This window comes from Trichechus manatus, unplaced genomic scaffold, assembly GCF_000243295.1.
Source record: "Trichechus manatus latirostris isolate Lorelei unplaced genomic scaffold, TriManLat1.0 scaffold00066, whole genome shotgun sequence".
Taxonomy (NCBI): Eukaryota; Metazoa; Chordata; class Mammalia; order Sirenia; family Trichechidae; genus Trichechus; species Trichechus manatus.
Window position 1 is genome coordinate 9,831,147 of NW_004444002.1, and position 13,189 is coordinate 9,844,335.

General features: G+C 47.3%; 1 protein-coding gene across 1 annotated transcript; it reads left to right on the forward strand.

The window, feature by feature from the left end:
- The first annotated feature begins 371 nt into the window (after nt 1-371).
- Nucleotides 372-11,620, forward strand: RAB33A (RAB33A, member RAS oncogene family). The gene is made up of 2 exons (XM_004379615.2): nt 372-998; nt 11,039-11,620. Exons 1-2 carry the CDS (start codon nt 741-743, stop codon nt 11,492-11,494), a joined length of 714 nt encoding a protein of 237 aa, XP_004379672.1. The 5' UTR covers nt 372-740; the 3' UTR covers nt 11,495-11,620.
- The last annotated feature ends 1,569 nt before the right edge of the window (nt 11,621-13,189 follow it).

The window sequence follows — 13,189 nt, forward strand, 5'->3', positions numbered from 1 at the left end:
AATAAGACCGAGCATCCCATTTAGCCCAAGGCTTGGGAGGGGGCCGTGGAGGCGCGGCTCAGCTGCCCGCCACTTGGAAGTGAAAGAGGTATACCTCCCACCCCGCATACCCCCCACCACGAGCTGCGTCAATGCTGAAGAGCCCCGGAGTTGCCTTACGCGCAGCGCTCTTTGTCCTCCCCAGCTGTGCCACCAGCCCGCCGAACCCGCGTACTCGGAGAGAGTGGGGGTGGGGGCCCGGAACAGACGACATTAACGGGGGCCCGCAGAAAGGAAGGCTGCCCTGGGGTGGTGTGTGCAGTGCTCCCCACCCCCTCCCTTTCCTCCTCCAGCTTCTTTCCTCCAGAGTGTCCCTGGGGTCCAGGCAGGGGGAGGGTCTAGGCCAAGGCGCTGCGGCGGCGGCGGCTCCGGTAGCGCCGCCGGGTAGCACGGCCGGTGTCCCGTCCGAGGGCACAGGCGGCAGGAGGAGGTTCACGGCGTGCCCACTCTCCTCCATCGCTCCTCCTCTCCTAGCTTTTGTGTTGAGGCATCGGAGCTCCCAGGAGGGTGCGCTGGAGGAGGGGGGCCGGGGTGAGAGCATCCCCTTCCCGCGCGCGCGCACACACGCTCCCGGCGCACGCACACACGGGCGGACACACACACACACGCACACCGCTCGCTCGCCTCGAGCGCACGAACGTGGCTTTTGTCTTTGTGTGGAGCCCTCGAGGGGGGTCGGGCTCCAGGCTGGTCCGGGGGAGATGGCGCAGCCCATCCTGGGCCATGGGACCCTGCAGCCCGCCTCAGCCGCTGGCCTGGCCGCCCTGGAGCTCGACTCGTCCCTGGACCAGTACGTGCAGATTCGCATCTTCAAAATCATCGTGATTGGGGACTCCAACGTGGGCAAGACCTGCCTGACCTTCCGCTTCTGCGGTGGCACCTTCCCGGACAAGACTGAAGCCACCATCGGCGTGGACTTCAGGGAGAAGACGGTGGAAATCGAGGGCGAGAAGATCAAGGTGATTCAGACGGTCAGGTCCGGGAAGGGAGGGAGCTGGGAGGGGGCCTCGCCTGAGGCATCGCTCTTGTGGCTGGAGACGTCCAGCTCTTGGCTGTGTCGCTGCTGGTTGAGCCCAAGACCCTCAGCACCTCCTCATCCTCTTTTGCCTCTCTGTGACCCCATTCTCAACTCACCTCTTTTTTTAGGGCAGGAGGGAATGGTTTCCTTTTTCCGCTCGTTGCCCCTGGCCGACAGTTCCTGCCTGGAATAGCAAGGTTGATCCCATCCTTGACCCTGAGCCAGAGCAGCGGCACCTGTGGGCAGAGGGAGGCATGGGGCAGCTTTTGGTCCTGGTCTGTGGGATCCATCCCAAAGCACTTTACACATCTTGAGGTCTTGTCTACCTCTTGGGTGCCAATAAGCTGCAAAAACCACTTGGGCTAAGCCCTGAGAATGAGAACTGCTTTATTTAAATTGCAGTTTCTAGTTGAGATTAGGGCTGAGTTGGGAGGGGGGTGGTTTTGGCCCAGAGCCGTTAGTCCTTTGAAAGAAATTGAAACAGGGTCACCCACCAGCCCTTCATAACAGACAAAACTTGTTCTTCTGGAACCATCCTCCCCAAATGATACCTCGTTTACTTGTCTGGGGTACCTTGTTCAGTCAGATCGGGGTATTGTCTTCAGAAGGCCTTTGTAGAAATAGAGCAAGTTACCTGAGGGCCAAAGAAAGTGCCTTGGTCTCCCTCTCCCCCATAAGTTTCTTACATAGGCCAAGTACGAATATTCTTGTGTATTTGTTCTCACCTTTAAGTCTACAGGACAGAACATTTCAGTGTGCAGGGGGTGATGGGAGGGAGGACATGGCAAGGGCAACTTCAGGTGTGGCAGGGGGAGGGAGCAGAGGGGGAAGGGTTATGGGCAGGAAGGGGGAGGGAGGCATCTCAAAAGGCACTGAGGACACTGAAGACCAACTTCACTTGACTCACAGCTGGCCTTTTCTGGAGCCTATCGTTGGACCCTCGACAGAGTCAGGGTGAAGGTAAACCTCCGTCTTGCTAGTCCAACAGCCAGACTGTCTCCGAGGCTGGTCATCTGAGAGATGTGGAGAGAAGGGCTGAGTAACTGGCGAGAATGATGAAACACTCTAAACTGTGCAAGACTTCTGACTCCTTGACTATTAAGATGAATGTGTTTTAAAATGGCTTCAGACACCCAGGCCAAGGTACTAGGTGCCAGGAAGATGGGCTGCTTGGTACTGTTAATAGAGAACTCTCAAAAACAATTGATCCCCCCGGGGGTCAGAAAGCTAGGGTATTGCTTTCAAATTGTGATCTTTTTTGACCCTGGCATTTAGGGGGGAATTGCTACATTTCCCTTTAAAGTCTTTGTAGATATCTGTCTCTGTCTTTGCCTAGGGCTCATGCATTGACGTTTGCTTGGTTAAGGCTTTCTCTAGTGTGTCTAGTTTCTTTAATGTAAAGCTGCAAGATCCTGGAATTTCTAAAACATGCCTTTTTTTATCCAAAGTAGAAATATATTTGTGCATGGGATCTTAAACCCTTAAAATTTAATGCTATTGCTTGTTTAAAATCAAGTGTCATATCGAGCCAAAGTCTTCCCTAGATTTAAAGGGGGGGAGATGGGAAATAAGCCCCCCTGAAATTTAGATGTAGGAGAAAGGAAGTGTTTGGGAGTCTGAGGGAGGAAGGAGAAAGAGGGGAGAGAAGAGAAGGAAGCTAGGAAGTGTGGGGAATGGGAGGTGAAAATGAAGTGCAAGAGGGTCATCACCCAATGGCCTTGGGGACATTTTTAAACCATTCTTTCCCTTCTAACACCCCGGTACTTAGCCAAACTGGATTTTACAGTCTGTGCCAAAGATTGCCGATCTTTTCCCAGAGGGCAAAGCCTATGACAGTGTGACTCACTGGAGACAGAGCTCAGCACACTACCACGTGCAGATAAGTGCTTAATACGGGCTTTTGGGGGAAGATGATTTCTTTTAACAGGGCAAAGTCTTGTGACCCTGCCTGTGGAAGAGTCCTCTGACCACAGGATTCTGAAGCACTCAGGGTGGGGTGTGGGAGCAGGGAGATGGTGTCCCTGCCTCTTGTAAAGCTGCTGAAATCTCAGGGCCAATGCTGGCAGGCGAGAGGCCAGCATGTCTATAGGAAGATGGCAGAGCATGGCAGCTGGACAGCTAGCATGTGATCTGGATAGGAGAAGATTTTGCCCCACACTCCTGCTGGCCTGGAGTTCCTCAAGGAACAAGTGCCAAAACCACTCTAGGAGGTGACTGCCAAGGGCCTCCCCCTTTGGGGGAGAGAGAAAAGTACAGTGTGACAGGCCCAGGTAGCTCTAGACCACAGTCAGCAATAGAAGGCTCTAGGCTCTAAAATAACAGCCCTCACAGGAGAGTGGTAAAGAGGTCTCAGCAAGGTCTTCTCTACAGTGCAAGAGTAGGGTGTGGCCTCTCCTGGGCTGACTCCTTGTGTCCTGGGGTAGCACACGGGGCAACCCCTACTGGAGCATGACTGATTTAGTATGTTTGGGGCTACTCTTAATTACCTGGGCCATCCCTTAGGGGGTTGAAGCCCATTTGGTGTCTCCAGTCAATGTGCCTCCCACCCCATTATAGCATTTATGATCCATGTTTCCTGGTTAACATGAACATTGAGAAAAGCCTCCAACAAATAGGCAATAGTAATAATAACTTGTTTTTATTGAATGGAGCCCTGGTGGCGCAGTGGTTAAGAGCTCGGCAGCTAACTAACAGGTCAGCAGTTCGAATCCACCAGATGCTCCTTCGAAACCCTGTGGGGCAGTTCTACTCTGTCCTATAGGGTCGCTATGAATTGGAGTTGATTTGATGGCAGTGGGTATTTATTGAATGGGGCCATTGGTGGTTCAGTGGTAGAATCCTCACCTTCCATGCGGGAGACCCAGTTTGATTCCAGGCCAATGCACCTTATGCGCAGCCACCACCCATCTGTTAGTGGAGGCTTTTGTGTTGCTATGATGCTGAACAGGTTTCAGCAGAGACTAGGAAGAAAGGCCTGGTGATTTCCTTCCGAAAATCAGCCAATGAAAACCCTGTGGGGTAGATATGAGTTGGGGGTGACTCAACAGCAGCTAACAACAACATTTATTAAATAAACAAAGATCCCAGGCTTGGCACTTTACATGTATTATCTTATTTGATCCTCATAACAACCCTATGAAATCAGTACTATTGTTATTATCATTCCCATTTTATAGATAAGGAGACTGATGTTTAAACCAGATCAGTTGCTGTGGAGTAGTCTCTGATTCATGGCGACCCCATGTGTGTCAGAGTAGAACTGTGCTCCATAGGGTTTTCAATGGCTGATTTTTCAGAAATAGATCGCCTGGCCTTTCTTCTGAGGTGCCTCAGTGTGGACTTGAACCTCCAACCTTTCAGTTAGCAGCCAAGTGCATTAACCGTTTGCACTACCTAGGCATTCTGATGGATGTTTAGAGAAATTAAATGACTTTCCCAATGTCGAATGGATCAGAGCATCAGTCTTTGACTCTTGAGCCCAAGCCCTTCCTTTAGCTTCTCGTTATACTGCCTTCTCTGACAGCACCAGAATCAGAGCCCATACTCTTCACCCCCACACTCTTCTCTAGGAGGCAATATACAGCCTGAGGGGACGGTGGGGATCCGGAGGTGGGATGCCAGGCAGCCAGCCTCAGAGTCTCTTCTAGGCCCGGAGCCTAGGGTCATAGCCTGAGGACCCAGGATCCTTCAAGATGTCTCCTTCAACTACACCTAGGAAACTGCGCTTAGTACCTGGGTTTTAGTTTTTGCACCTTAACTGTCTCACCTTGGATACAAGAATCAGACAGTGTTCAGAGATGGAAGAGACCTTCGAGATTCTCTAGGCCAGCGTCCTCATTTGACAGATAGGAAACTGGGGCTCAGAGAGGGAACGTGACTTGCTCAAGATCACACAGGGCTAGGCCTAGAACTCAGGTCTTCTAATTCCCTTTCACTGTTCTTTCCATGCATCAGGATGCTTGGCTTAGAAGAGCTCATAAATACCTGTTCTGGACACCCCCACCCCCAAGTCACCTCTGACAGGGACACTGAGGGACACCACATGGGAAAGCTAAGAATCCTTCCTGACATCAGCCTGAAAAGGGTGGAGACATCCGCTAACATCTGGAGCTTCCCTTAATGACCATTCCGTGTCCATCACCTACAGGTTTAGCTAAATTATATTGCACCTGTCTTGGCTAAAAGTACTGGATAATGCTAACTAGGGATGTGGGGAGGCTGGGAAGGTAGTTGTTGGGATGCTCAGAAACTAATTTCTGAGTCATTCTTTGTAAATTCTCAGACAAGTGCCCCTCCTTTCGAGTCTGGTTCCTTCGGCAGGCTGGGCACCCCCTCTGCCCCAGCCCTCAGGACCAGGCAAACTGCAGGTCAGCAGTGGCTGTGGGCAGGTGTGGACCTGGATTTGGGTTTCTCTTTCTTTGCTGATCCTGTGATAAAACACCTTCCTGTGTTACATTCCTGAGTGGATGGAGGCTGAGCTCAGTGTTCCATTGGAAGCTGCCTGCAGTCAGAATGACATCATGTCTTCCTTAGGGCTTCTGGGCTTCCATCTTCTGCCAGTTAGCTTAATGGTTCATTATCCATCAGTGTGTGGTTTTCTGGCTCCCTTTCAGTGCGTGAGTTTCTCTTTGTCCTACTTTGTCATTCCCTGTGTAAGCTTTGTGTGTGTGTGTGTGTGTGTATCTTAGTTGCAGATGGGACAAGTCCAGCTGGTTGGAAAAAAAAAAAGATTTGTTTTAAACTTTTCCCATCATCTACTTGGGCATCCCCCAAGTGTTACAGATGTACTTGCCTCTCTTTTTCCACGTCTACCCTCCCCCATTGGCTTCCAGCAAAGGAACATTCATGTCTCATCTATAGAAAGATGCCAGATATGTTCCCTAGGGAAAAGAAATACCCATGTCAGCTAAGAGCACGTGCAGGGGGTGGGGGGCTTACAGAAGCTTGCTCAGGCGGGGATAGCCCCAGGAAAATGGTTAAAAAGGCTAGATTTATCTTTGGTAGCTCTCCACACTGTGTCCCTCAACCCTCCTCCAGCACCCCGTAAGTTTGGGCCTGTCCCTGGTCACCCATGGCGTGTTGCTGGAATTCTTCTCTCCTCTCCCTCCACTGAAATGCCCTTGCTTTGGGTCTGTCTCATCTTCAAGAAGCCAAGCTTTCCAGGATGGCATCCAATGAATCCAAGAAGCAGTACTAACAAGAGAAGATTGATAGGCCTTCTGAGATAATAGCAACAACTAATATTGGCAGGGCTTCTTGGGTGGCACAAATAGTTAAGCACTTGACTACTAGACAAAAGGTTGGTGATTCAAATCCACCAGAGGTGCCTTGGAAGCCAGGCCTGGCAATCTGCTTCTGAAAGGTAACAGCTTTGCAAACCCTGTGGAGCACAGTTCTACTCTGACACACATGGGGTCTCTGTGAGTTGGAGTTGACTTGATGGTAACTAACAACAACAACAATATTTGGAGAGCACTTTGCATTTTGTGAAAGCTCTTTCTCCTGTGTTTATTTCATTTGATCTTCCCAGCAACCAGGGAAGAATCAAGTTCCCATTGTACAGATGAGGAAAGCAAAGCTCGGTTCAGAGACATTAAATAACTTGCCTAGTCATGTACTCAGCTAGTAAGTGGAGGTGCAGTGGTTGGAACCCAGGTCTTCTGAAGTCCAAAGCTACTGTTGCATTTCCAATAGTGCCCTCTCAAGTAGTTGTCCATCCAGACTTAATGGTGGAGCTTTCAGGCCAGGGAGGAAGGGAGAGTGTGTATTAGACACGGTGTCATGTACTTACGAACAATGCTAGCTCACTGCATCTCCACAAGATTGGTACTGCTATCCTTATTTTTCAGATGAGGACACTAAAGTAAGTAACTTGCCTAAGGACATGTTACTAGTAAATGATTTGGGTTGAGATTTGCACCTAGGTTGGTTTGACTCCACTATATCCCACTGGCCCTCTGAATGAAAAAGAGATCTGGGGAGCATATGTCTAGCTCAGGGGTAGTCAGTGCCCACAGGAAAGGAGGAATAGGTGTGAGGACAGCCAGCGGCAAAAGGGGAAGGAGATAGGTATATACCGAAGAGAACTGAAAACAGGTACTCAAACCTGATGTACAAACAGGTACTCAAACCCGATGTACAAACAGATACTTGTACGCCAATGTTCACTGCAGCATTATTTACAACAGTGAAAAAGTGGAAACAACCCAAGTGTCCATCAACAGATTAATGGATAAACCAAATGTAGTATATACACATAAAGAGAAATGAAGTTCTGATACATGCTACCACATAGATGAACCTTGAAAACATCATGCTGAATGAAATAAGTCAGTCACAAAAGAACAAATATTGTGTGATCCCACTTACCATATTTTTATGCAAATAACATGCACATTATATGTTTTTTTTGCCAACAGCTATGCCAGAACTGTTTTACTTAATTTCACCATTTTTGCACATTTATGTGTGTGGGCACATTATTTGCGAAAAATAAGATAAAAGAGTTCTGGCATGGCGGTTGGCAAAAACGTATAACATGCGCGTTATTTGCATAAAAATGCGGTCTGTGCAGCATCTAGAATAGGCAACTGCATAAAGACCGAAGTTTATTAATGGCTGCCAGGGGCTGGAGGGAGAGGGGATGGGGAAAGACTGCTTAATGGGTACAGAGTTTGCTTTTGGGGTGATGAAAATATTTGGAACTAGATAGTGGTAGTGGTGGTGCAACATTGTGAATGTACTAGATGTCACTGAGTTGTTCACTTTACAATGGTTCATTTTTATGTTATGTGATTTTCACCTTAATAAAAAAAAGGTCGGGGGAAGAGATGCTTTCACTCTCTGGCAGGGGCCAGGGGCTTATGAGATTGCTGAGAAGAACAGGAACACAGAACCCCCTGACAAAATGAGATCGTGCCATGTGTCCCGTGAGCCTGCCTGCTGTACTATACCTTTCTGGTGGCTTGAGACCACCTCATCGGCTCTCCTGATTTTCTGCTGGGAGCAGCCTGCTTCTTGTCCCACCTCTCACCACAGACTGGGATGCAAAGAACTTGGGGTGGGGTTTCTAAAGAGCTGGATGGGAGCAGTGACAATCATTTAAACTCTGAGCTGACAAATCAGAGCTTCAAGGCTCCCTATCCCATTGGAAAGGCCAAGAAGGTCTTCAGCTGAGAGGGCCCTCCCCGCAGTTCCCGCAACCTGGGTGGTGTATACAATTATGAAGCCAAAGAAAAGTCTAAACAGCCAACCTATTCAACCCCAAACACCTCACACACTCCCACCCATGTTCCTGTTAGTGGCAGGTATTTTTAGAGTCCTGAGCTCATGGTGTTAAAGCATCTGCCACACGCCTGAGGGCTGGTACAGATTCTGCCTCACTCGGAGGCAAGAGGGGTGAGGGCTTAGAAGCAAGCGGTAAGGATATTCTTGAGCTAGACCTGCTCTCTTCCCGCTGACCGCCATTCTTTTCCTGGCCTGCTCGCCCTTGCTTCCTGCTGGGAGCACCGGTGTGGTGCAAGAGATGACAGTCTTTTCTCTCTCTTCTTGCAGAAGCAAATCTGTCTTCTCTTTTGAAAGGATGGCAGACTCATGTTTTTCTGTGTAACCAAAGTCAGATGTTCTCTCTGAAATAGCCTTGATGCCAGCCTGCTTGTCTTTTTTGGTGGCTCAGGGCAATACCACTTTTTGGTGAGGACAATGATGATGACATCCTCGATGGTGAGTGCTCTCAGGCAGAAGACTGCTGACAGTTTAGCTGAGGAGATGCCAAGAGCACTAATGAGACAATTCAAAAACAAATACATATATTCTGAATGGCGTGGTACAGACGCAAAGTGCAATAGAAATTCCTAAGAAAATAGAATTGTAGAGAAGTTGGAGAAGGTTTTAGGAAGAAGGTGGAAGCAAGAACTGAGCCTTGAAGAATAGGTGAGATTTGGATGGGGCTATGAGGGGTAACCAGTTTTGTCGGTGGAGGGTGGCCTAGCATGAGCAAAGGTACAGAGGAGGGAAGGAACCAGGTGTAACTGAGTAGTTTGAAACTAGGGTGAACCCTTAGCCATTGAGTTGATCCTGACTCACAGCGGCCCTGTAAAACAGAGTAGAACTGTCCCATAGGGTTTCCCAGGAGCGGCTGGTGGATTCGAACTACCTACCTTTTGGTTAGCAGCCAAACTCTTGTGGGGTCAAATTATGGCAGACAAAAAAACTTCCTATTTGATGCCACACGCAGTAGAGGGCTATTGTAATTTCCTGAAGAGGAGGATGACTTACTACTGATGCAAGCAGGGGTTTAGGAAGGCAAATCTGAAAGCAGTATGCAGAAAGTGCCAGAGTGGAGACATCCAGAATCCAAAAGACTTTGCTGTAATCCAGGAGTGAGTAGAGGAGGGTCTGGCCTAGAGACATGTAAATAGAAATAGAGGAGAAGGGGTGATCTGAAGGTTGTTCCAAAGGAAGTTGGCCACTGTGTTGATAGAGGAGATGAAGGGGAGCCTGGACCATGAAAATTCATGTTCAGAATGATGACTCCAGGGCCCTGTAAGATCTTCACTCGGCAAAGAGATTCAATTATATTGACTACATTATACTTACTGCTAACTCCCAATAAAGGCTATACTTTGTTTTAAGAGCCATAGTAGTCAATTAGTGGCCATAATCAAATTTTCTTTGATAACTGAGAATTGTATGGGGCCTTGGGACCATCATTCTGAGCATGAGTTTCCCTTGTCCAAGACTTTGGCGGAATAAAGAGAAATAGATTGGGCTGAATGTGTATTGACCCCAGGGTCTCCCTCGGGAGTTGTCTGTTCGCTTATGTTACTAAAATCAGCTTTTTCCTTCTCCTAATTTGGCCTTTCTCCCAAAAGCTGTGATGCAGAAGAAAAATCCAGTGAGCTAAAGTAGTTTTACATAACAATAAATGAACTTAAAAATAAATTGAGTTAAAAGGTGAGACTTCAACACCAACTTTCCTTAAACAGTAATGCAAAAACCCAAAAACAAAGAAACAAATGCATGCTTGCAGTAGAAAAATTTGAAAATACAGGATAGTATAGAAGAAAATCAATATAATGTGCAGCCCCACTGCCCATAAATAACCATTAGTGTTCTGGTGTGAACACTTCCAGTCTTTTTCTATGCATGTTTGTGTTTAATATATTTTAAAAATTGAGACCATAGCATATGAAACATTTTGTATCCTGCTTTTTTCCACTTGTATTTTGTGAGCATTCCCCCTATTATTTAGTCTTCGAAAACATTATTTTTAATGGCTACTTAATATTCCAATTTTATGGATATATACTCACAGTGACCCATGTGAAAGAGAACAGCCTAATTGAGTTTTCTTGGCTGTAATCTTTACAGGAGCAGATCGTCAGATCTTTTCTTCCTCAGATCTGCTGGGTGTGTTCGAACTGCCAACCTCTTGGTTAGCAGCCCAGCACTTAATCTTTTGTGCCAGCATGGGTCACTATGAGCCAGAATCAACTCGATGGCACCTACCAACAACAACCTGAATATACACACTTTAGCGCTTCCTCTCCTCTCCTAGTGAGAAGTTAGGTTGTTTCTTGTTTTCAGAAAAGTATAAATAACACCACGATGGAGATCGTTGTACACAGAGTCTTGACCATATCATATTTCTTTTGTATAGATTTCTGGAAGTGGGATTACAGGCTCTAAGAGTTTTGAGGACTTTTAAGGTTCTTGATAATACTGCCAACTTGCTCTCCAGAAAGGCTGACCAATTTACATCCCAGTTTTCCAACGAGAAATCTTAAAAGACAAACTTTGATAGACCCTGAAGCAAACTTCTTTATCTACCTTGATAAGTCGATTTTTGTCAATGTGTCAGAGACCTGCTTCCTATGCTGAAACTGTCATCTCATTTTTATAATGCCACAGAACCATGCTTTCTCCTATGTGTTCATATTTCTTTTTCTGACTCCAAATATTGGCTTTGATACCTTCCAGGTTCAGGTGTGGGACACGGCAGGTCAGGAACGCTTCCGCAAGAGCATGGTAGAACATTACTACCGCAATGTGCATGCAGTGGTCTTTGTCTATGATGTCACCAAGATGACATCCTTCACCAACCTCAAAATGTGGATCCAAGAATGCAATGGGCATGCTGTGCCCCCACTAGTCCCGAAAGTGCTTGTGGGCAACAAGTGTGACTTGAGGGAACAGATCCAGGTACCGTCCAACCTAGCCCTGAAATTTGCCGATGCCCACAACATGCTCTTGTTTGAGACATCAGCCAAGGACCCCAATGAGAGCCAGAACGTGGAGTCAATTTTCATGTGCCTGGCTTGCCGATTGAAGGCCCAGAAATCCTTGCTGTATCGTGATGCTGAGAGGCAGCAGGGGAAGGTGCAGAAACTGGAGTTCCCACAGGAAGTCAACAGTAAAACTTCCTGTCCCTGTTGAAACCAAATGGTGTAAATACAAGCTATCACTGGAGTTTTTTCTTTCCCTTTTTTCTGTGCCTGCAATAAAGCTGACACCTGCTTGTTTCCATACAAGTTGATATTAAAATAAAATTTGTATAGATTATCGCATGCCTTCATGTCTTGCTTTCCTCCAGGAAGACATTTCTGATTGTGATGAGAAGAGGCAGCTTGCCCTACTAGGGTAATAGACCCATGCCATGGTACACACCCTACCAGCCTTCTTTGCAGTTTGAAATTCTCATGGTTTGTCACTTCTTTGGGACTAATTCATTCTCTCACTCAACATCATCAGTGGGCAGAAACACCTGGAGGGCATGGGACACAGGCCAGGTATGTTTTTTCCAGTAAGCCACTGCAGGTGGTAGAATAGAGAAGCCTTCAGCGGAGATGTTGACTCATCAATATTCCCTAGGTTCTCTAGATGTGTGCCTTGGATGTTGAGAGGAGGCTACTCTCCCCAGATTTCCAAAAGTTAAAAAATAAAAAGTATAGGTTGCCCAACAGACCCTGTTGCTTCAGAGTAGTTAGATCCTTCTTCCCATTTTTCATCAAGCCGCCCCTGACACCAAAAGTGTGCGTTTTTTTTTTTCCCCTTGCCCTTTCTCAGATAGGGGCAGGGGTCAAGCTAACGAATATCTATTATGTCCTAGATCTTCGCTGGGTGCTATGGAAGAAACCTAACAAGAGGAGGATACGTCTCCTACCTTCAAAGCCCTTATCTTGTTGTGGGAATGATGTACACACTGAAACTACTTGAGAAGAATAAGTAGACAACAATATCACCAAGGACAAGGTTGTGCAATGGGAATGGAGCACATTATGTACTCAAAAGCGGGGAAGGTTTGCAGAAAAATAATTATACTTATTTTGTATGTTGAATGAAGTGTAAAGTTTGGATTGGTAAAGAGGAGGGGAGTGGGCAAAAGGGAGGTGGGAATAGACTTGGTGGTCAGGCAGGAGGACGAGTAGGAGTCTGGCCCAATGACGGCTGAGGAGCCGCAGTGGGGAGCAGAGGTAGGGGAGGGCAGGACAGTTTGCACTTGCTTTTGTAGCCAGTGGGAAGCCTTCGGTGGTTTTTTTTTTCATTGTGCTTTAAGTGAAAGTTAACAATTCAAGTTAGTCTCTCATACAAAAATTTATACACACATTGTTATGTGACCCTAGTTGCCCTCCCTATACTGTGACAGCACACTCCTCCTCTCCACCTGTGATTTCCCATGGTGTCCATTCAACCAGCTCTAGGATATATTCCAAGGAGAGGGATAGCTGGATCGTATGGTACTTCTATTTCTAGCTTTTTAAGAATTTTTTCCTATACAAAAATTTATACATACGTTGGTATGCGACCCTAATTCCTCCTTTCCACCCCTGATACCCCATGTCTGTTCAACTAGCTCCTAACCCTCTCTGCCTTCCCATCTCACCTCCGGACAGAAGCTGCCTGTTTAGTCTTTTGTATCTACTTGAGCTAAGGGGCACCCTCCTCACGAGTATCACTTTGTGTCCCACAGTCCAGTCCAATCCCTGTCTGAAGAGTTGGCCTCGGAAATTGTTTTAGTTCTGGGCTGATAGAGAATCTGGGGGCCATGCTTTCTGGGGTTCCTCCACTGTCAGTCAGACCATTAAGTCTGGTCTTTTTACTAGAATTTGAGTTCTTCACCCCACTTTTCTC